Source organism: Chiloscyllium plagiosum, unplaced genomic scaffold, assembly GCF_037043375.1.
Source record: "Chiloscyllium plagiosum isolate Xiang-an unplaced genomic scaffold, Cpla_swu_hap1 HiC_scaffold_27, whole genome shotgun sequence".
Taxonomy (NCBI): Eukaryota; Metazoa; Chordata; class Chondrichthyes; order Orectolobiformes; family Hemiscylliidae; genus Chiloscyllium; species Chiloscyllium plagiosum.
The window spans coordinates 14,983,616-15,007,373 of NW_028270165.1; the positions used below are offsets into that span (position 1 = coordinate 14,983,616).

At 45.9% G+C, this 23,758-nt stretch overlaps 1 protein-coding gene and 1 long non-coding RNA gene across 2 annotated transcripts; one reads left to right on the plus strand and one right to left on the minus strand.

Annotated features, from left to right (window-relative positions):
• Positions 1–3,353: 3,353 nt before the first annotated feature.
• LOC148143200 (uncharacterized) lies at positions 3,354–21,595 on the minus strand. Its single transcript, XM_087974072.1, has 3 exons — positions 21,528–21,595; positions 19,963–20,917; positions 3,354–4,202 (listed from the first exon to the last, which is right to left on the minus strand). The coding sequence occupies exons 2-3, from the start codon at positions 20,571–20,573 to the stop codon at positions 4,136–4,138; spliced, it is 678 nt and encodes a 225-aa protein (XP_087830198.1). The 5' UTR covers positions 20,574–20,917; positions 21,528–21,595; the 3' UTR covers positions 3,354–4,135.
• A 258-nt stretch (positions 21,596–21,853) lies between these two features.
• On the plus strand, positions 21,854–23,444 carry LOC148143201 (uncharacterized). Its single transcript, XR_015751136.1, has 2 exons — positions 21,854–22,067; positions 22,837–23,444. It is a non-coding gene; the product is annotated as an uncharacterized LOC148143201 (long non-coding RNA).
• The last annotated feature ends 314 nt before the right edge of the window (positions 23,445–23,758 follow it).

Sequence of the window (23,758 nt, forward strand, 5' to 3'; positions counted from 1 at the left end):
AGTGCCCAGTGACGGGTGTCTGCCCCGGGCCGCACGGCGCCATTTTCCTAACGGCCGCCCTCCCGCCGCTTCCCCGCTCGAGCGACTTCTCCTCCCAACCGCCTTCGCCCCCGCGTGACGTCTGCACGGGGGGGATGGGCGGGGCCGGGGGAGCCTCAGCGTCACCAAGCAACAGCCACCTCGCGCTACAACTGCTCATTCACAAAAACAAACTCTCCTGTCTCGCTCTGCAGCTGCAGGGGGGACACTGCCACGTTTCCAGGAGCCCTGTCTACATTGGGAAAGCTCACGGCTCAATTTAAACAGATATTCCGACATCTAAATGGGGAAATCTGCATTTTAAAAGGCATGGACATTTTAACGGGCTATTTCTGCAAATAAAGAGATTTAAATGAACAAGATTATATTTCAAACGGATGCGTGCACATTAAAAGGAATATCTTAATATGTAAAGTGACGCAGTCATATCTAAATGAATCTACATTTCGGGGAGACGTTGCCCTATTTATAAGCAGAAATATCCCTTTAAGAGACAATAGGTGTGAATTCTGTCTGTGTCCCAATGTTGTCAGACTGACATTTTTCTTAGAAACGCTCTGCATTTAAATTACATTCTCGAGAAGGCAATTTATAGATGAGGGTGTAAGGTTAGGGTGGATTGGTTGTACTGTATTGCCCATAGTGCCCAGGGATGTGCCGGTTAGGGTGGAGTGGCCATGGGAAATATGGAGTAACGGGGTGGGTATGAGTGGGATGCTCTTCGGAGGGACAGTGTGGAATAGATGGGCTGAATGGCCTGCTTCCACATTGTCGGGATTCTATGACTCCCTCCACAATGGAGCATTTTATCTGCATCTATCCTGTCAAGCCCCTTTCAGAATTCTATTGGTTTCAATAAGATCACTTCTTTGGTTCAGAGACATATAGCACAAAAACAGACCCTTTGTCCAACTCATCCATGCCGACCAGAATTCCCAAACTAAACTAGTCCCACTTGCCGACAATTGACCCATATCCCTCTTAAACCTTTGACAAAGGGTCAGTTAGACTCGAAACGTAAGCTCTTTTCTCTCCTTACAGATGCTGCCAGACCTGCTGAGATTTTCCAGCATTTTCTCTTTTGATTTCAGATTCCAGCATCCGCAGTATCCCTCTTAATCCTTTCTATTCATGTACCCATCCAAATGTCATTTAAACGTTGTAACTGCCCCTACATCTACCACGTCCTCAGCAAGTTCATTCCACATGCAAACCACTCTCTGTCAAAACATTGCCCCTCAGGTTCCTTTTAAATCTCTCTCCTCTCATCTTGAATAAAAATGCCCCTAGTTTTGAGCTCCCCCTTTGCTGTTCACCTTACCTCCACTCATGATTTTATAAATCTCAATAAGGTCACCCCTCATCTTCCTGTGCTCCAATGAAAAAAGTCCCAGCCTCTCCTTATAGCTCAAACCCTCCAGTCCTGGGAATATCCTGGTAGATCTTTACCGAACCCTCTTAATAGAATTCTTCCTGTTACAGAGCCACCAGAAATGCACTCCGTCCCTGGAAAGTGTCCTCCCCAACATCCTGCACAACCTCAACATGATGTCCCATCTCCTATCCTCAATGGTGTGAACAGTGAAGGCAATGGTGCTAAATGACTTCTTAACCGCCATGTCTACCAGTGATGCAACTTTCAAAGAACTATGTACCTGAACTTCTCACTGTTTTGCAATACAACCCAAGGTCCTACCATTAATTGTACAAGTCTTGCACTTCCTTGTTTTAGCAAAACGCAACCCCTCGCTTTTATTCACACCTCTCTCATACACACACACATACAACCCCCAACACTCTCACAGGCTTATATTCCATCACACTCACAATTTACCAAGCATGCAAACACTCTTACGCACAAACTCTCATGCACACAATCACACTCTCTCATGCACGCACACACACACACACACACACACACACACATATAACTCTAAGGGGTGAATTTGTTTTGGCAGAATTACATTTGCAGATACTTTCAATTTTGCTCAAAATGTGCACACAGTCTGCAGGCAGCCAATCCATGTAATATTTTATAAGGTTCCTACTTTGGAAATAGAACCAGTCTAATTCAAGATTGGGATACTGACAGACTCAAACCCCACACCGTTCACGCATTTTCTGAGCTGTCACTTTTTTTTTTTAAATGAAATCTTAAGTCATCTTAAGAATGTGACAGAAAGGATGTTCTGGGATTTACATATTAATGAACTGAAACCTGCAACCCATTCTAAAAGGTGAATGACTTAACAGCAATCTAGGTTTGTTCAATATATCCTATCAGTTGCATGACACTGAACTTTGGCTACAAAGTCTGTGCCTTTTGATCCTGCTTCACAGCTACCCAATGAAGGAGCACTGCTCCAAAAGTTAGTGCTTCCACATAAACCTGTTGGATTATAACCTGGTGTTGTGTGATTTTTAACTTTGTCCTTCCCAGTCGAACACTGGCTCCTCCATATCATTTCTAGTGAACGCAGCCCACACCTTGGTGCTGCCAGTAAATTGTACAATGACGATGAAACGATGCACTCTGCGCTCCTGAAAAATTTACAATTTCTAATGATACCAGCTACTCATTCACTGCTCCACCTGATACACGACATTGGAAAGAAATGAGCAGCTTTAAAACAAAAACTCTTGGAGCTCAAAGCTTTCATTGAGAGTCTGAGCCTGGCCGCAAGTTCAGGTAACCTTTATTGTGACCCAACTTCGTTACAGCTTCAGATCTCCCCAGCAAAAAAGGTGTAGAAAAAGTAGCTACTTTTTAAACAGCTCGAGGTCAAAGCGCGCACACTCCCCTCCGCTCCCCACCATGCCACCTCACTTCTTTTACTATTGGTCCAGTCAATAATGGCACTCGGCCATTGTTCCTTCACTACCCTTGCGATGGCACATGAACTCGCTGGTGGCTCTGTCGGTGGGAGGTGCGGGTGATGCCCTTCCTGCACAGAGTGGGTGATTGGCCTCTCCCCATTGTGAATCTGCTGGTGCTTTAGCAGGGTGGAAGAATTGCTGAACACGTTCACACACTTGGGGCACGAGAACGGCCTCTCCCCAGTGTGGACCCACTGGTGCTTCAACAGGGCAGAGGAATTGCTGAAGGCTTTCCAGCACTCGGGGCAGGAGAATGGACTCTCCCCAATGTGGACCTGCCAATGCCTCAGCAGGTTGGAAGAATTGCTGAAGGCCTTCCCGCATTCGTGGCAACTGAAAGGCCTCTCCCTGTGTGCAACCACTGGTGCTTCAGCAGGGCGGAGGAATCGCTGAAGGCCTTCCAGCACTCGGTGCAGGAGAACGACCCCTGCCTCGTGTGGACCCATCAGTGGGTCAGCAGGTTGGAGGAATTGTTGACGGCCTTCCAGCACTCAGGCAGCTGAAGGGCCTCTTCCCAGTGTGGACCCGCCGGTGCTTCAGCAGGGAAGAGGAATTGCTGAAGGCCTTCCTGCACTTGGGGGAGATGCCTTTCTGCTGCCCCAACTGCGGGAAAGTCTTCAGCAATTCCTCCACCCTGCTGAAGCACTGGCGGGTCCACACGAGGGAGAGGCCTTTCAGCTGTCCTGTCAGGGCCTGCCAGTGCTTCAGCAGGGTGGAGGAATCGCTGAAGACTTTCCCACTGACAGGGCAGGAGAACGGCCTCTCCCCAGTGTGGCTGCGCCAATGAGACTCCAGGACAGATGGGACATGAAAGCCTTTTCCACGGTTGCCACACTTCCATGGTTTCTCCAAAGGGCAGGATTCCTCTGGTTTCTCCATGGCCGAAGCTTGCGCTGCACACAAATGCGTGTACAGTCCCTCTCTGTCGTGAATTCCTCTTTCCAGACCGTATCGCTGTTACATGATCCACATTCAGTGCGCTGCACCAACAGGATTTCTCATCCAGTCCCACTGACGCTGAAAATGTACCGAAACAGGAACCAAAAAGCTTTGCTCCTTCTCACAGAATTATAGTTGAAAATTGTTGCGGTCCCGATGGATTGAGTGACTGTCAGACATTGACGTCAAAGTGAGGACTGCAGACGCTGGAGAGTCAGTGTTGAAAAGTGCGGCACTGGAAAAGCACAGCAAGTCATGCAGCATCCGAGGAGCAGGAGAGTCAATGTTTTGGGCAGGCGGCCTTCTCTGTTGATTTTGAAACTTCTGTCTTCAGATCTTCAAATGCTCTGCAAAAAGAGATTACAAAAGTCATTATTACCATTGCAGGGTTGAAATTCAGAACAAGCAATTGTACTTTCTGCAGAATATTCTTTTCTTTTGTTGTTCCACAAAAAGGAAAACACCATCCCACTCTCTCTCTCTCCCTCTGCTCTAACTAATCTTCCTGAAAGTGCTGATTCAGGATCTTACAGGGGCAGAAAAGCGAAAACATCAATTGGGTAACTCCACCTGAAAGTTAATATCTTTCACAACATTGGGCTCCTGCTGACAGTGAGCAAGTCTGATTTTGGAAAGCAAAACAAAAGTTTGTCAATTCAGGGTGAACCTGCAATTCAGCTTCTTGATGAACAACCAGAAATGAAATGGTTAACATCCCCAGAAAGGTGGGAACAAAATGAGACATCAAGGCATTAACACCGACACACTTCAGTCAAATTCTTCTGTTCCCAGTAAGAGCAAAACATCCTTGAAAGCTGCTTTGAAAGTCCAGTCTTCACAACGACCCTTTTGCTTTCACCGCCGACGACTAGAGTCATACAGCACGGAAACAGACCCTTCGATTCAACTCGTCTGTGCCAAACAGATATCCGAAATTAATCTAGTCCAATTTGCCTACATGTGGTCCATATCCCTCTAAACCCTTCATATTCATGTACCCATCTAGATGCCTTTTAAAATTCCCCTCTCACCTCAAACTTATGCCTTCTAGTTTTGGACTCCCCTACCCTGGGCAAAAGACCTTGGGTATTCACCCTATCCATGCCCCTTATGAACGTGTATAAGGTCATCCCTCAGCCTCCGATGCTCCAGGGAAAATATCCCCAGCCTATTCAGCTTCTTCTTGTATCTCAAACCCTCCAACTCTGGCAACAGCCTTGTAAATCTTTTCCGATCCTATTCAAAGTTTCACAATATCTTTCCTATAACAGGGAAACCAGAAATGAACGCAGTCTTCCAAATATGGCCTAACCAATGTCCTGTACAGTCACAACATGACCTCCCAACTCCTATACTCAATGCTCTAGCCAATAAAGGAAAACATACCAAATTCCTTCTTCACTGTCCTGTCTACCTGAGACTCCACTTTCAAGGAACTATGAACCCGCACTCGAGGTCTCTTTGTTCTGCAACACTCCCCTTAACTGTGTCAGTCCTGCCTGGATTACTTGACCAAAATGCAAACCACACACTTCATTAAAATAAACACCATCTGCCACTCCTTGGCCCATCAGCCCATCTGATCAAATCTAATTTATAGTGAACTCTCTTTCCTCTCTTATTCCTTTGAAGCTGAAAATCTCTATCCCACACACACTCCCTCCATTCTCACTTTGTTGAACCTCATCCGTGCTGTATCTCATCCTGAAGGGTGTGGTTCATGCTGATTAACAGGGCCACACTCAGGGGGGTTCCAATTGAAACATTCAAAATCCTGACCAGCTTGGACAGAGTGGACGTTGGGAAGATGTTTCCATTGGTTCTATTCTCTCCAACCAGTGGGCACAGCCTCAGAGTAAAGGGAAGACCTTTAAGAATGGAGATAAGAAGAAACTTCTTCAGCCAGACAGTCGTGAATCTATGGAATTCACTGCCACAGAAGGCTGTGGTGGACAGGTCATTGAGGATATTGAAGACTGAGATAGATAGGTTCTAGAGTATCAAGGAGATCGAGGATTACGGAGACAAAGTAGGAGATTGGAGCTGAGAAACCTATCAGCCATGATTGAATGGCAGAGCAGACCCGTTGGGCTGAATGACCTAAATGTGCTCCTATGTCTTATGGTCTCTTGCCGTCCTGGACACAGACTGTGAGAATTGGGAGCAAGAGTCAGCCATTGGGCCTTTGAAGCCTGCACCAGCATTCAACAGATCCTAACTCGACATGAATCTACTAACATCTAGGTGAATAGGCTGGGAAGTTTTCATTGGAGCATAGTTTGAGAGGTGATCTTACAGAGGTTTATAAAATCATGAGTGGCATAGATGAGATGACTGCTGGGTATCCTTTCCCGAGGGTGGGGTTTCAAGATTACGCGGCAAATTTGAAGGTGAGAGAAGAAAGATTTTAAAAAGGCATGAGGGGCACTTTTTTTTTGTTTACACAGAATGGTTTGTGTGTGGAATGAAGATCCAGAGGAAGTGGTGGATACAGGTACAGTAACAACATTTAAAAGACATTTGGGTAAGTACATATATTGGAAAGATTTGGAGGGATATGGGCCAAACACTGGCAGGTGGGACTAGTTTAGTTTGTGTGAATATAGTCAGCATGGACTAGTCCGACTGTAGGGTCTGTTTCTGTGCTGTATGACTCTGTAACTGTTCTGTACCGGTCTTAAAACCATTTTCTTGCCTTTTCCCATAAACATCCACTTCTTTGTTGTTCAAACATTAGATGAAGTCAGCCTTGAATATATTCAATGTCCCCATAACTGCAAGAAGACATCCCCACTTCTGAACTCAATTTCTCTTGCTAAGATACCACTTGCCTTGCTGATTGCTTGCTGCACCCATCTGACAATTGGTATTGACTGGTTCCAAAGGACGCTAAGGCCTCTTTGTACATCCACACATCAGTCCTGATGAAGGGCTCGTGCCCGAAACATCAACTCTCCTACTTCTTGGATGCTGTCTAACCTGCTGTGCTATTCCAGTACCACACTTTTGACTCTGATCTCCAGCATCTGCACATCCCATTATATCACCATTTAAACAATACACCTCCATTCTGCTTTTTCGTCACATCAAAAGCTATAACTTCACATTGTGGTACTGCATTTGCCACCTGTTTGCAAATTGTGGTCTTCTCTACATCAGGGAGACAGAGCGTAAACTTAGGGAATGGTTCGCTGAACATCGCAGCTGAGTCCACAGAGGCCAACCAGACCTCCCAGTCATCATCCATTTTAATTCCCCTTTCCACTCGCTTTCTGACATGACCATCATAGACCTTCCATTGCCACAACAAACCAAACCGCAAATTGGAGGAACAACATCTCATCTTCCACCTGGACAGCCTACAGCCCGGAGAACTCAACATTGAGTGCTCCAATTTCAAAACAAAATCGCCCTGCCCTTCCCTTCCCATCCCTTGATTCCATTCCTCCCTCCCTCCCAGATTCATTCCTCCCATTGACCAACCAGGACGTACCCTCTACCTGTCTTCACCTATCCCCACTTCACCACCCTGCCCCCAGCACACCCTTTATCTGCACCTCTACCCCCACCCACACCTCCACCCCCGTCATGAAGAAACCGAAACGTCCACTTCTCCTTCTCCTGATGCTATCTGGTTTGCTGTGTTCTTCTTCCAGCCACCTGTCTGTCTATTTTGCTCATTGCGTCACAGACCTGGACCAACGTTTCCAGAGTCTGTCCCCTCCAGAATTCACTCCCTTTCCTCTCAGTTTCTGCAAGTCAACAATTGAACCCCAGAATTAAAAAGAAATGGAACAGGGGGCGAGAAAATAGACTGCCATACTCACAGATCTTAGACAGAGGAAGGAATTTGCAGTCTGGGTGAAGCACAATCTTCATTCAGAGAGAGAGAGAGGAGCAGCAGCTTCAGAAGCTCATGCTGAAACCTCCGCATTCAGACAATGGGGTGGCTCTGATTGGCAGGAGGGCCAATCTCCTTCCGGTCCTCCAGGGTTCTCTATTGGTTCGTCAAAAGAAAGTCTCGCGCCTTTTTTGCGGACAGCGATGAGCATGCCCAGTGTTTTGCTGACACGGCAGACATGCGCACTGCGTTGCTGACACCGGCAAACATACATAGAATGCTCAATGGGGATGCTCGTGTTCCTTGACAGATTTTGAGTGTCCAAATGCCAATAGGAGAAAAAAAAGGTTGGAGCCACAAGTTTTTGTTCCCTGTGGCTCGACATTTTATTGCTTTTGCATGTCTTTTCCCCTTATGGCAAAATGCAAAACATCACATTTCTCTGAATTAAAGTCCCTCTGCTACTCCTTAGCCTATTGGCCCATCCGATCAATTCTAATTCGTAGCGAACTCTCTTTCCTCTTCTATTACCAAGTAACTGAAAATCTCCATCCCACACACTCTCCCTCCACTCTCACTTTGCCTATCCTAATCCCTGCTGTACCTCATCCTGAAGGGTCTGTTTCATGCTGATTAATTGGCCCATACTCAGGGGGTATCTTATTGAAACATACAGAATACTTAATGGCCTGGACAGAGTGGACGTTGGGAAGATGTTTCCATTGGTTGGAGAGATTAAGATCTGAGGGCCCAGCCTTAAAGTGAAGGGAAAACCTTTCAGAACAGAGATAAGGAGAAACGTCTTCAGCCGGAGAATGGTGAATCTATGGAATTCATTGCCACAGAAGGCTGTGGAGGTGAGGTCACTTAGGATATTCAAGACTGAGATAGATAGGTTCTTGAGTATCAAAGGGATCGAGTGTTATAGGGAGAAAGTGGGAGAATAGGGTTGAGAAACTTATCAGCCATGTTTGAATGATTGAGCAGACCAGATGGGCTGAATGGCCTAATTTCAACTCCCATGTTTTATGGTCTCTTGCTATCCTGGACACAGTGCGAGAAAATTGGGAGCAGGAGTAAGCCATTCGGTCTTACAAGCTTGCACCAGCATTCAACAAATCATAACTGGATATGGATCCACCAACATCTAAGTGAATAGGCTGGGACATTTTCCGCTGGAGCACAGTAGGTTGAGAGTTAACCTTATAGAGGTTTATAAAATCATAAGGGGGAGTAGATGAGGTGAACGGCAGGTGTCCTTTCTGTCGGGTGGGGGTTTTCAAGATTCACGAGCAAATAATGAAGGTGAGAGGAGAAACATTTTAAAAAGACATGTGGGGCACCTTATCTTTCCCCACAGAGAGTGATTTGTATATGGACTGAATGTCCAGATGAAGTGGTGGATGCAGGTACTGTAACAATGTTTAAAAGACATTTGGATAAGTACATGAATACGAAAAGTTGGAGGGATTTGGGCGAAACACAGGCAGGTGTGACTAGTTTAGTTTGTGAATATAATTAGCATGAACAAGTTGAACTGAAGGGTCTGTTTCTAAGCTGTATGACTAACTGTTCTGTACTGGTCTTTCAACCATTTTCTTGCCTTTCCCCATAAACATACACTTCTTTGCTGTTCAAAAATCATTGAACTCAGCCTTGAATATATTCAATGACCCCCAAACTGCAGGAAGACATTCGGATTTCTGAACTCAATTTCTCTTGCTAACATACCACTTGCCTTGCTGATTGCTTGCTGCACCTGTCTGACAACTGGCATTGACTGGTGTAGAAGCATGCTGGGGTCCCTTTGTACATCCACACATCATTCTGATGAAGGGCTCATGCCAAAAACGTCAGCTGTCCTGCTCCTTGGATACTGCTTGACTTGCTGTGCTTTTCCAGCCCACACTTTTCAACTCTGATCTCCAGCAACTGCAGTTCTCACTTTCTCCACGTGTCAATATATCATCATTGAAACAATAAACCTCCTTTCTGCATTTTTTCACAGCAAAGGCTCTAACTTCACTTTGAGATCCTGAATTTGCCACATGTTTGCCAATTGTGGTCTTCTCTACATCGGGAAGACTGAGTGTAAACTTGGGGAATGGTTTGCCAAGCATCGCAGCCGGGTCCGCGGCGGCCAACCGGACCTCCCAGTCACTGGCCATTTCAATTCCCCTTCCACTCCCTTTCTGACATGACTATCTTTGGCCTCCTCCATTGCCACAATGAACCTAACTGCAAATTGGAGGAACAACACCTCATCTTCTGCTTGGGCAGCCTACAGCTCCCAGAACTCAACACTGAGTTCTCCAATTTCAGATATCCTCCCTTACCATTCCCCAACTCCCTTCCACTCCTCCATGCCACCAACCAGATTCCTTCCACAAATTAACCAACCTGGTTGTACCCTCTCCCTGTCTTCACCTATTCCCACTTCACCACGCTGACCCCAGCACACCCTTGTTCTGCAGCTCTCCCTATACTCACCCCAAGTCCTGAAGAAGAGTTGCACCTGAAACTTCAACTTCTCCACCTCCTGATGCTGCCTGGCTTGCTACGTTCTTCCAGCCTCCTGCCTGTCTATTTACAAATTGAGACACAGACCTGGACCAACATTTCCTGAGTTGTCCTCCCTTTGGATTCACTCCCTTTCCTTTCAGTTGCTACAAGTCAATAGTTTATAGAATCCCTGCAGTCCAACACATCCACACTGACCCACCGAAGAGCAACTCACCCAGACCCATTCTCCTACCGTATTACTCTACATTTACTACTCAATAATACACCTAACCTACACATCCCTGATGACTATAGGCAATTTAGCATGGTCAAAACCCACGCCCTTTGATCCCAGAATGAAAAAGGGGGTGAGAAAAAAAAAGAGTGCCATACTCACAGATGTTGGACAGAGGAAGGAAGTTGCAGTCTGGGCTGGAGCTCGATCATCTTTCAGATCGTGGAGCAGTAGTAGGTTCAGAAGCTCATGGTCCACCTTCCGCATTCAGACAATAGGGTAGCTCTGAGTGGCAGGAGCACCATTCTTCTTCCGGTCCTCCTTGACTTTCTATTGATTCGTCAAAAGTTAGTCGCACGCCTCTTCAGCGAGGAGCATGCGCAGTGATTTGCTGACACTGCCAAACATGAGTAGTGCCTTACTGACATCGAGGAGCACACGCAGTATGATCTGTGGAGATGTCGCTGTTACTGACAGTTTTTAAGTGTTCAAATGCCGATAGGAGAAAAAAAGGGTGGAGCCATTTTTTTTTCTCCTGTGGTTCAACTTTTAATTCCTTTTGCATTCTGTCTGGCTGCTCAACTTTTGTATGCCTTCTCCCCAGGGTAGTCGGAGCGAGTCTAGGACTACAGGGTATAGATTTATGGAGGGAACTAAGGGGCAAATTTTTCACAGAGTATGTTGTGCGTTTGGAATGAGCTGCGAGAGGAATTGGTGATGACTGCTACGATTACAACATTTAAAACACATCTGGATTGGTATATGAATATGAAGAGTTTAGAAGGAGATGGGCCAAATGCTGGCAAATGGGTCATTAGATTAAATTGGGATATCTGGTCAGCCTTGCCTGAAAGGCTTTGTGTCCGTGCTCTACAACTCTATTTCTACATAGTTAGAACCAATTACACAAGACTAGGAATTGTCCATTCACCCCTTACAGCCAGTCCTGAGCTGTAGCCTAAATGCAAGTTTCAGAAAGATTTCAGCAGGTATTTAAAAAAAAAGAATGTATGTACTTTCAGACTTTAACGATGTTTCTGAATATATCATTTTAGCTATTGTCAATTGTAAAGATCAGCCATTTCTCATCTTTCCCTTCATCACCACCCATTCTCTCTGTCTCTCTCCTTAGAAGGGCTTGATACAACGTCAAAGAGGGCTCAAGACACGAGAAAGACTGGAGTGAGGGGGAAGCTGGGGAGAAGAGAGACAGATTCGGGGGGGGGGGGGAGTAGAGAGAGAGAGAGAAAAAATGGACAGGGGGCAGAGGGTAGAGCGGAGAGAAAGACTGGGGGTGACAGAGAATGAGAGAGGGGCAAGAGAGAGAGAAAATGGGGGAGGGGATGCAGAGTGCTGGGGAGGAGTGATACAGAATGGGGTGAGGAGAGAGCGAATTGGATATGCAGAGTGTTGGGAGAGAAAGAAACAGAGAGAATGCACAGGGGCACTGGGTGGGTAGAGAATGGATGGGGATGGAAGGTGGGGGGAAGAGGGAATGGGCTGTGTGGCAGAGGGTGGGGGAAGTGATGGAAAATGAATGGCGACAGAGGGTGAGGGAGAGAGAATGGATGGAGGGGAGAGAGTGCGAAGAGAAACAACAGTGGTGCAGAGGGTGGCGTGAGAGACAACGGAACAGGGTGTTAGAAGTAGAGAGGGAGAATGGACAGGGGGGCGCTGTATGGGGCGGGGGGGGAGAAATTGACAGGGGGCGCTCTGTGTGCCGGCTAAATGGACAGGGGTGCTGTGGGTGGCAGGGGGAATGGACAGTGAGGGTGATGGGAGCCATGGGTGAATGGACAGAGGGTACTATGAATTGCGGGGTAGTGGAATGGACAGGGGGTGCTTAGGGTGGGAGGGGAATGGACGGGGGTGCTGTGGGTGGCGGGGGAAATGGATAGGGCACTGTGGATGGTGGGGCGGGCAGAATGAACAGGGGGCGTTGTGGGTGGCAGGTGTACATACAGGGGGCACTGTGGGTGACGGGGGTGAATGAATGGGGCGATATGTGTGGCAGGGGAATGGACAAGGGGTGCTGTGGGTGATGGGGGGTTAGATCGAGGGATGTAAGGGACGATCTTTTTATGCTGATGGTTGCGTGTGTGTGGAACAAGCTGCTAAAGGAAGTTGTACAGTTGAGTACGATTACATAATTTAAAAGGTGTCTGGATGAATCATTTGGGTTTAGAGGGATATGGGCCAAATGCTGGAAATTAGGATTTGGTCAGTCTCGGACAATTGGTCAGCATGGATGTGTTGAACTGAAGTTTGTTTCAGTGCAGTGTGACTCTAAGTCAATAACACTTAGAGTCATAGAGATGTACAGCATGGAAACAGACCCCTCGGTCCAACCCGTCCACGCTGACCAGATATCCCAACCCAAACTAGTCCCACCTGCCAGCACCCGGCCCATATCCCTCCAAACCCTTCCTATTCATATACCCATTTAAGTGCCTCGTAAATGTTGCAATTGTACCAGCCTCCACCACTTCCTCTGGCAGCTCATTCCGTACCCGTACCACCCTCTGTGTGGAAAAAGTTGCCCCTTAAGTCTCTTTTATATCTTTCCCAAAACCTGTGCCTTCTAGTTCTGGACTCCCTGACCCCAGGGAAAAGACTTTGCCTATTTACCCTATCCATGCCCCTCATAATTTTGTAAACCTTTTATGAGCGAAACTTGACCTTTTTAGTGATAATCTTCCCACTGGATTTGTTATAATGCACCCAGTGTCCGGAGCTTTTTGGTGGGTAAAAGTGGCACAAATCCACTAGATCTTGTGGAAGCAGTGCATTTGTCAAATACTTTCATCTATCCATCTTCTACAAGGCACAATTTAGCAGTGAAGTGGAATACTCTCCCACCAGCTTAGATGAGTGCAGCTTCAACATCACTGAAAAAAACTTGATACCATCCAGGACAAAGTAACCTGATAGATTGGCACCATATCCACATACATGCACTCCCTCTGCTCCACTGTTCAGAACCAGTAGTGTGTACTATCTACAAGACGCACCACAGAAATTCAGCAAAGAACCTGAGAAAATACCTTCCAAACTAACAACCACTTCCAGCTAGAAGGACCAGGAGAAAAGCTACTTGGGAACACAATCTCTTGCAAGTACCCCTCCAAGCCACTCATCATATTGACTTGGAAATATATTGCTGTTCCTTCAGTGTTGCTGGGTCTAAATCCTGGAATTCCCTCCCTAAGGACATTGTGGGTCATCGTGAAGCGTGTGGACCACAGCAGTTCAAAACGGCAGCCCATCACCACCTTCTCAAGGGGAACAAAATGCTGGCCAGCCAGCAACTCTCATGTACCACGAATAACTTTTAACAAATGATTGAAACAGAGTGTTGGAATGTGCAAACAAAAAGCAAAATCAACGTTCAGGAGTGACAGGTGGAGGGAATTGACTCGGTCCTTATTTGAGGACAGATACAGAGCAACATACTGACACTGAACTGGAAATAGAGTTTAGAGGTAAACACCTGTAGTCTTTCATTCAGTGTATACATTTGAAATCGATTAAAGGTTGGTTCCTGAGATGTACTACAACAACACACGAGTAGGACAGTTAAGGAAGCATATGAGACACTTGATTTAATCTCTTTAATGGCAGCTATATCTCCCACACTCCCATGCGATGGAGAAACCCCTCTTCTGATGGCGGACAGTGCACGTGCGCTGAGAGGGAGGTGCTGTTGCGCATGCGTCAGATAGGCATGGGGCACCGCCCCTCATCGTTCTGGTCGATGGCTGACCAATCTTTGGGAAACCCTGGAGGACCGGAAGGAGTCTAGTCATCCGGCCAATCAGAGCGCCCCGTATTGTCTGAATGCGGAAGGTGGACCATGAGCTTCTAAAGCTGCTGCTGCTCCTCTCTCTGAATGAAGGTTGAGCTTTAACTCAGACGGCAACTTCCTTCCTCTGTCCAACACCATCCAAATGGTCCAATTTGAAATCTAAATGTTGACCTTCCTTTTGTGCACCCCTTGTGCAGCCGTAACCCTGCACGCCTCGCTCGGTCTAAGCGCCGTATGACCTGCATGTCCTTGTTTGCTCGGATCTGACTGTACTGCTCACAAATCCGAAACTTTTGACATAGAACACAGAAGAGTACAGGCACTTTATCCTACTCTCAGATGAGGCATACCCTTCAATGTACTAACTTCCATGTGCCTATCGCTTAAATGTTGCTAATATCTCGGAATCTACTTCCACCGCTGGCTCTGGATTCCATGCACCCACCACTCTGCGTGAAGAACCTACTCTGACATCTCCCCCAAACCTTCCTCCAATTACCTTAAAATTATGCCGACTTGTAACAATCATTTCTTCCAATGCTATCTACTCTATCTATGCCTCTCAACATCTTGTATACCTCTATTAAGACATCTCTCATCCTTTTTCACTCCAATGTCCATTTCATACCTTGTGCTAATATTTTTTGAAGGGCTTCTTCAGAAGGATAATATATTACAAGGGGCAAAGACAGTGTACATACATAATATGATGTCTTTAAACTTGGTTACATTTTAATTAACAGAAGAGCTTATTTATTGTAAAATGGGTAAACTGAACACGCATTTTGAAGGGTGAGAGTGTGGAATATTTCGAGGTGCGTGGTAAAACAGGACTGAATCGGCATGGCTTTGACAAGAGGAGGTCATGTCTGACAAATGTATTAGGGTTCTTTAGGCAGCGAATGAGTAAGTTAGACAAAGGGAGAGCCAGTGGATGAGAGTGATTTGGATTTCCAGAAGGCCTTTGACAAGGTGCAGCGCAGGAGGCTGTGAAATAAGATGAGTCCCAGGTGTTAGGGGCAAGGTGCTGACATGGATTGAGGATTGGCTGGCAGAAGGCAGAGTGGTGGTATAAAGGGACATTTTTCAGGAGGGATTCTGGATCAGTGGTGCTGGAAGAGCACAGCAATTCAGGCAGCATCCGAGGACAGGCAAAATCGACGCTTTTGCCCGAAACGTCGATTTTGCCTGTCCTCGGATGCTGCCTGAATTGCTGTGCTCTTCCAGCACCACTGATCCAGAATCTGGTTTCCAGCATCTGCAGTCATTATTTTTACCTCATTTTTCAGGAGGGGGCAAGTGGAGTTCCAGAAAGGGTCCATGCTGGAAACACAAAGAGACTTAGGAGTTCCCAGCTCAGGATTCTCAGGGGAGAATTGTACCATTCTGGGGGGAATGGGGAACTGAGAAGGATCCTACTATTCATGGGTTGTGGTGGGGGGGGGGGGGGGGTGGAAGGATTGTACCATTCACATGGGAAGGGGACAATTATACAATTCAGACAGCAAGTGTCATACCATTCATGTCAGATGTGGGTAGGGGAGGACTGTACCCTGAATGGGTGTGGGGGCGGAAAGGATTGTAATTGTTCATTGGAGAGGTAGCAGTGGGGAGGATTGTACCATTCACAGGGAGAACTATTTATTTTTATTTTCCAGAATTTCCATGATACAGGACAGATGCCAATTTTACCCACCAGAAATCTCCTGAAATTGGGTGCTCTAAAAAAAAAAAATCCAGCAGGAAGATTATCAGTGAAGAGGTCTGGTTTTGGTCATAGAGGATAGATATAGAGTCACACTAGACAGAAACAGACCCTTCGGTTCAACTCATCCATGCCGACCAGATGTCTCAATCTGGCCCAGACCCAAGTTCTACATTTAGCCCATATCTATCTAAACCTGAACCCTTCATCCAGATACGTTTTAAAATGTGCAATTGTACCCACTTCCTCTGACAGCTCATTCCATCCAAACATCACCTTCTGCGTGAAAATGTTTCCCATTAGGTCCTTTGTAAATATTTCCCCCTCTCACCTTAAACCTATGCCCTCTAGTTTTGAACCTTCCCCCACACCCCCTCCCCTCCCCGAGAAAAAAAGAGCTTGGCTACTCACTCTCTCCATGCCCCTCATGATTTTATAAATCAGTATAAGGTCACCCCTCAGGCTCTAACGCTCCAGGGTAAAAAAAGGCCCCAGCCTCTCCCTATAACTCAAAACCTCCAGTCCCAGTAACATCCCTGTAAATCTTGTCTGCAGCCTCACAAGTTTAACAGGGTCCTTCCAAATGAATGGCGACCAGACTTCTATGCCGTGTTATAAAAGTGGTCTCACCAATGTCCTGTACAACCACATGACGTCCCAACTCATTTAATCAATGCTGTGACCCACGAAAGCAAGCACCTTCTTCATCACTGTCTACCCGCAACTCCACTTTCAAGGATTAACGTCTGCACTCCTGGAGCTATTCATTCAGCAACAATCCCCAGGGGTCTACCATTCACTGTATCAGTCTACCCTGCTTAGTCCTCTCCAATTTTGTTCCATTTGCTCACACAGGCATGTCTTGTTGACTTTGTTCTGAGCAGTGTGGATGCTTTCTCCCTTTCACACTTCCATCAACACCCATATGATACCTCAATCTCACCTTCACCATCATTAGCAATCTATCTCTTTGGCTCGGGGTATTTCTCACCAGATGTTCCCCTCGGTCTTACTCTCCCCTCTGTCTATGCCATAAAAACGAGCATTTTCCAGCCCCTTTCAGTTCTGAATGAGAGTGAGATCAGACACGAGACATTAACCAATTCTCTCTCCACATACGTTCCCTGATCTGAAGACTTCCCCCAGCCCCCACAAGGATAGAAATGTCAGCACCTATTTCTCCAAATGTCATGTTTGATCTACTCATGACACATTCCTTGGATTTGGAGTGTTCTGATGTAGCGTTTAATAGGGATCCATCAAAATCAACATCCAGTCTTGTCTGAGAGCAGAACCAACTCAACTGACCGAACAAGCTGCACAACTCTTCTGTCGGATCTGTAGATGTGACATCCTCTCTCTCTCGTTAACATAACAGGATTAGAGATGCTTGGAGTACCATTCTCTCTAAACACGATTCCTAATCCACTGTTATTCCAGACTTATATGCATAACATCTAAACCTAAATAGTTAAAGCTCCTCAGCCTGATCTCCCACCAACAACAGAATGGTTTCAGTGCAGAAAGAACGTGCTCTAATGGAATGATGTCTGTTCTTAAATTCCACATTAAAGTTATTATTGCATTAATCTGTTATAAATGGTGTCCGATTCAGAGAGCATTCCTTTTTGTGGAACTCTCCAGGAGTCTTCTGATCACAGAATCATACAGTACAGAAAAGGCCCTTTGGCCCATCAAATGTGTACCACCAATATGTTATCACTTACACTAGATTCATAGAGCTGTACAGCATGGAATCAGACCCTTTGGTGTCCATAACTAGAGGGCATAGGTTTAAGGTAGATGGGGAAAGGGATCTAAGGGGCAACCTTTTCACACAGAAGGTGATGCATGTATGGAATGAGCTACCAGAGGGAGTGGTGGGATTGGTACAATTACAACATTTCAAAGTCATCTGGATGGATAGATGAATTGAATTGAGAGAGATATGGGTCAAATGTTGGCAAATGGGATAAGATTAACTTCAGATATCTGGTCAGCATGGCCAAGTTGGATGGAAAGGTCAGTTTCCATGCTGTCCAGCGCTATGGTGGGGACGTAACCCATGTCCACATTCCCTCCTCTACCCTGCCACTTGTTGTGTGGCTCGGGAACATCGTTGGGTCACCCAGACCCTGACAATTTCCACATTGCTCCGGGCATTTCTCACAAACGCCACTCGGATTGTCAGCCAGTCAGAAACTTTAGTTTTCCTTTTTGTCCAACCTTCAGCACTGGGCGAGCATTCTCTGTTCCTGTTGTGGGATCGTGTTCAAATAGCCTCTTTATTCAGCAACCGCAAGTTGCACAAGCTTGAGGTGGAGATGGAATCCCAAAATACCGTCCTTACAGCAGCCTCTTTACACACAGTTCTTACAGAGATTAACACCCCGTCACTATGGTGTTCCATTGTTTTATCTATTGTACATAAACGCTGGCTGCTACTCCTGATAGGATTGAGATTATCTGTGTGGTCTGCTTGCAGAATTAAGAGGTGTTAGTCCTTTCGTCTTTTAAGTCAGCAAATGTTGGTAAAACTACTCAGCCTATATGCTCTAAATAAGTTAGACATTGTACCTGCACTGAATAAAATAATAAAGGATATTAAACGGTTTATCACTGCTGGATTGTGAGATATGTTTAGTATTTGCCAGCATGAGTTTCATTCATTCCTGCAATTTCATAGAAGCACAGTCTCGATAGTCAGCTTCTTAAAGGGGACAGTGGCTGCGAGTCAGGAAAACTACTTGATGTATTTATGTATTGATGTATTTATTCAGGTCCCGATAGACAGTTGGCAAGTGCTGATTAATATTCTATTCTTTCATGGTGATAAGATGGCAGGGAGGCATTGTTCTGAAAACATTACTATGTTGACAGTTATTCAGAGGTAGCTTTTGATGCAGAAATAGGCCTAAAACACTGCTAGTAGCAAGGGCTGGTAAGGGATGAAGGTGTGAAAAAGCAGGAATGAGTCAAAAGAGGTGTTTTAACTTATTCTATTTTGTAATAGTAAAATATACTACAAAACTGCAATTTTATGAATGAACGAATAAAGCTATGTTATAGGAAAGAGTTATGAGTGAATGAAATGGGAATGCAGTATTATTAGATATAGGGCTCCTGTGAGCAGCTTAGAAAAGAGTTATGAATGACTAAATAGAAAGCGTTTGAGAGTGGGTTAGTAAAGAGACCTATAACACAATATGTCACACCATGTTATCATCCTGGAGCCAGATTTCTTCGGAGTCAAACATGACAGATACACACCTCCTGACTTCAGTACATGCTCCAAATCAGTAAGTGTGTCTTAATAGGTGCTCAACTCACCAGGGAATATATGCCCTCTTGAATATTAAGGGAAAAAGTGAGGACTGCAGATGCTGAAGATCAGAGCTGAAAATGTGTTGCTGGAAAAGCACAGCAGGTCAGGCAGCATCCAAGGAGCAGGAGAATCGACATTTCGGGCATGAGCCCTTCTTCAGGAATCCTGAAGGGCTCATGCCCGAAATGTCGATTCTCCTGCTCCTTGGATGCTGCCTGACCTGCTGCGCTTTTCCAGCAACACATTTTCAGCTCTTGAATATTAAGACAAGTAACACCCACAAAGCATCCAAATGTTCACTACTCAGTGCGATTGGATTGGTGTCTGAGCAGATGGCATGACTGACTGAATCCCTTCCCGCACTCGGGGCAGGTGAACGGTCTCTCCCCAGTGTGGATAGGCTGGTGTCTCCGCAGGGAAGACCAATCAATGAACCCCTTCCCACACACTGAGCAGGTGAACGGCCTCTCCCCGGTGTGGACCCGTTGGTGACTCTGCAGGTTAGAGGACTGAATGAATGCCTTCCCACAGATGGAACACGTGAACGGTCTCTCCCCGGTGTGGACCCGTTGGTGTCTCCGCAGAGAAGACGAATCAATGAAGCCCTCCCCGCATATGGAGCAGGTGAATGGTCTCTCCCTGGTGTGGACCTACCGGTGTCGCCGCAGGGTGGATGAATCGCTGAAGTGCTTACCGCACACTGAGCAGGTGAACGGCCTCTCCCCGGTGTGGACCCGCTGGTGGTTCATCAAGGCAGAGGACCGTGTGAATACCTGCCCGCACACTGAGCAGGAGAAAGGCCTCTCCCCGGTGTGGACTCGCTGGTGGGTCAGCAAGGCAGAAGACTGGGTGAACGCCTTCCCGCACATGGAGCAGGTGAACGGCCTCTCCCCAGTGTGAATCCGCCGGTGGGTCACCAGGGTGGATAACTGAACGAACGCCTTCTCGCAGACAGAGCAGGTGTACGGCCTCTCCCCGGTGTGGACCCGCTGGTGACTCTGGAGGTTGGAAGACTGGTTGAACGCCTTCCCACACACAGAGCAGACTTCTCCCTAGAGTGGACCCGCTGGTGACTATGCAGGGTGGATAACCGAACGAACGCCTTCCCACACAAATTGCATGTGAAAGGCTCTCCCCCGTATGGACCCGCTGGTGGGTCACTAGGGCGGATGAATGGGTAAACCCCTTCCCACACACAGAGCAGGTGAACGGCCTCTCCCCAGTGTGACGGCGGCGATGGCTTTCAAGCAAGCATGGGAATTTGAATTCCTTCCCACAGTCCCCACATTTCCACGGTTTCTCCATCACGTGGGAATCCCCACCGCCTTCTAGTGTTGACAATCAGTTGAAGGACCATTCACAAATGGAAGGTGTTCTATGTGTTGCTGCTGTGAACGGGATGTTGCTATTTCAGACTTTGTACCCGCTTAAAGCTCTTCCCACAGTCAGTTCACTGGTACACGCTCACTGAGGTCTGTGTACTTCAGCTTCACTGAAGTTTGAAACATTTCAAAACAGACAAGACAGAAGAGAAATAAAATTTCCAGTGAGATTCAAAAGACTGATAACATTCCTATGCCAGTGAATCGATTGTCTCGATCAGATCTTGTTTTGAGATTTATGGCTGCAACTCCATCCATTCTCATATCCTGTAAAATAGAGAATACAGAAGACATCACTATCTACAAAGGATAGAAATTCCAAACAGACAATCCTGGTTCCTGTGGAACATTCTTTCTTCTCAATGCCACAGTGTCTCTCCATTCTCACTAGGTATTATTGCCCCATGCTCCACATTCTCCTAAAAATGCTGAAAAATGTTGACTGATGGATCTATGCTCACCTCTTCCTGCCCTGGACATAGGTGTCACATATTGAACCAGGAGTGAGCCATTCAGCTTCTGGGGTTTGCTCTGCTGTTCCATAAAATCATATCTGTGCTGCTTTGGCCGTCACTCCATTTCCTGCTGTTCTCCATAACCTTTCATATCCCTGTCATTTAAAATTCTCTTCAATTAAGTCTTGAATACATTCCATGAGCCAGTCTCCATTACCTTCTGTGGGGGAACATTCCATAAACTAACAAGAAAAGAATAAATTCCTCATTTCTCCCTGAAATGGGAGACCACTTCCAGGCAAGTGGAAACTAGCTAGTTTAGAATCATGTTCAGCATGGACTGGATGGAATAAAGAGTCAGAAACTGAGCAGTTTAACCCCAGAATAGAAAGGTGGGTGAGAAAAGAAAGTGCCGTACTCACAGATAGTGAACAGAGAAAGGAAGTTGCAGTCTGAGGTGAAGCTCAATCTTCATTCAGGGAGAGAGGAGCAGCATCAGCTTCAGAAGCTCATTGTCAAACTTCCGCATTCAGTCAATACGGCGGTTCTGATTGGCCGGCGGACCAGTCTCCTTCCGGTCATCCAGGGATTCCAATTGGCTCACAGTTTAACTGTGTGATGTCATAACGCGTGGCCAATAGGAGAGAATCATCTTGGAACACGGGATCGTCATCGGCCGGCTCCCTCCGGACGTCCCGCCTCGTATGAGGACGTCACAACGCGGAAGTAGTGCGATCAGTTTCAGACTGAGACCTCCCCAACTCTGGGCAATATCTGGGAACAAAGCAATATCTCCTCCTTTCTATTCCTCATCCTGGGAGGGAGAGAGAACAGGGAAGGCACTGTACACTTGTATCAACTGGCGGCGGATAGTGTGAATGCAAGAGAAGAGCTTTCAGATTCGCGCTCTCTTAAGGCTTTCTGATCCTCATGGCATTTATCAGAACTGGAACGTGAAAAGGGTCAGAGATTTGTCTAGTGTTATTGAGTTGTTAAACATTCAACGTGCTCTTCGTGGTTTTCTCACATTCGATTATAATTAATTGTTGTAATTATGTGTTGTAGCTATGTCATATACTTCCAATTATGCTGTTATTGAAGGGGTCGGTAAGTGAGCATTGGACAGAGTCATAGAGATGTCCAGCGTGGGAACAGACCCCTCAGTCTAACTCGTTCATGCTGACCAGTTAATCTGGATAAATCTAGTCCCATTTACCAACACTTGGCCCATATCCCTGTGAACCTTTCTTAATTCATTCACCCATCCAGATGCCTTTTAAATATTGTAATTGTGCAAGCCTCCACCACTTTCTCTGCAGATCATTCCATTTGTACAAAGAGAGTCCATTCATCAGTCTAACAATGGCAGGGAAGAAGCTCTTTCTGAATCTGTTGGTGCATGTGTTTCCAGATTCTGTATCTTCTGAAGTTGTGAGAGAGCATTAGGGGGTTGGCAGCATTTCTGCGGCAAAGAGAAGTGTAGGTGGAGACCATGGATGGTAGGTTGACGTCCATGATGGTCTGCGATGCGCATAAAACCTTCTGGGTATCTTATCATTCTGGACAAAGCAGGAGCCAGACGAGGTTGTTACACATCCAGATAGAACACTTTCTATAGTGCATCTGTAAAAGTTAGTGAGGGTCATTATTGACATACTGAATTGCATAAGCCTCCTGAGGAAGAAGTGTTGTTGTGCTATCCTGACTGAGATTGCCCCTTCATTTTTCCAGATGGTGAGAACAACCCACCGTGGAGTTTGCATTGCTGACAGAAAGCAGTTTGTGTTCAGCAGCAGCTTAGTCATTCACGCACTAGGTGCTGTGAGATTAAAAGTACGGACAGCCATGAGGAACCAGAGGTGTTTCCAACCGACATTCAAACTGATCAATCTAAACCTTGAAGTCTCAAATGAAATCTAGAAGTTCACTTCGCCAAAAGCTAATGGAGGCATCCTCATAAAATTACCAGATATACTTGGAATCCTGAGAAGAATTCAAGTGAATCCTAGAAAGATATTGCATGTCTTGGACTATTCCCAGTAAGTGAATGAACTATCAAGATTCATATAAAGATTTGTGGGAACTATGGCAGGGAAGGAAAGAAAACTAGATTTACAATTTAATGCCATACATACTATTCTGCAAAGTTACTCCTGTTGATTAGGTTTTCACATTTTTAAACAAAAAAAAGTTGTTCTTCCAGTTAATGACTGGGTTTTCAAACTTCTCTTCAAAATGAATAATTTTTCTCTTCAAACTGAATGATTGTAACAAAACTGCATCTCATTGTTGAATTTTGAATCTGTAGGATGTGCTTGGTAAAGTTTGAATGAACAATATTTCAAAGTGAATTTTATCATGTTAAGTACCAAGACGTTCTGGAGAGGAAAGACTTGTCCTTGTGTGTTTTGCAACACTTAATCAAGGTCCGTTCAATAGAAGAAGCAGACAGGTTGATGCTCGAGTTGACAGCTCGGGCAAAACAGCTGAAATAATGCAGGCAGTAGCACAGCAATTAGGGTTCGAAAGTTAGCCAAAAATTTAAAAACAGGTTGGAAAGTTTCTTCAGCTTTCTTTAAAAAAAGTTAACAAAATTAGTGTTGGTTCTATAGAAAATGAGTCTGGCGATTCAATAACGGAGTATAAAGAGATG

Excerpts from the sequence above, each read along its gene's own strand:
- LOC148143200 (XM_087974072.1), bottom strand. The coding sequence starts at position 20,573 with ATGGAGAAACCGTGGAAATGTGGGGACTGTGGGAAGGAATTCAAATTC. Across the intron at positions 4,203-19,962 it reads GTTCACCTGCTCAGTGTGCG|AGCATTTGAAGATCTGAAGA; the intron begins GTAAGCACTTCA and ends CTCTTTTTGCAG.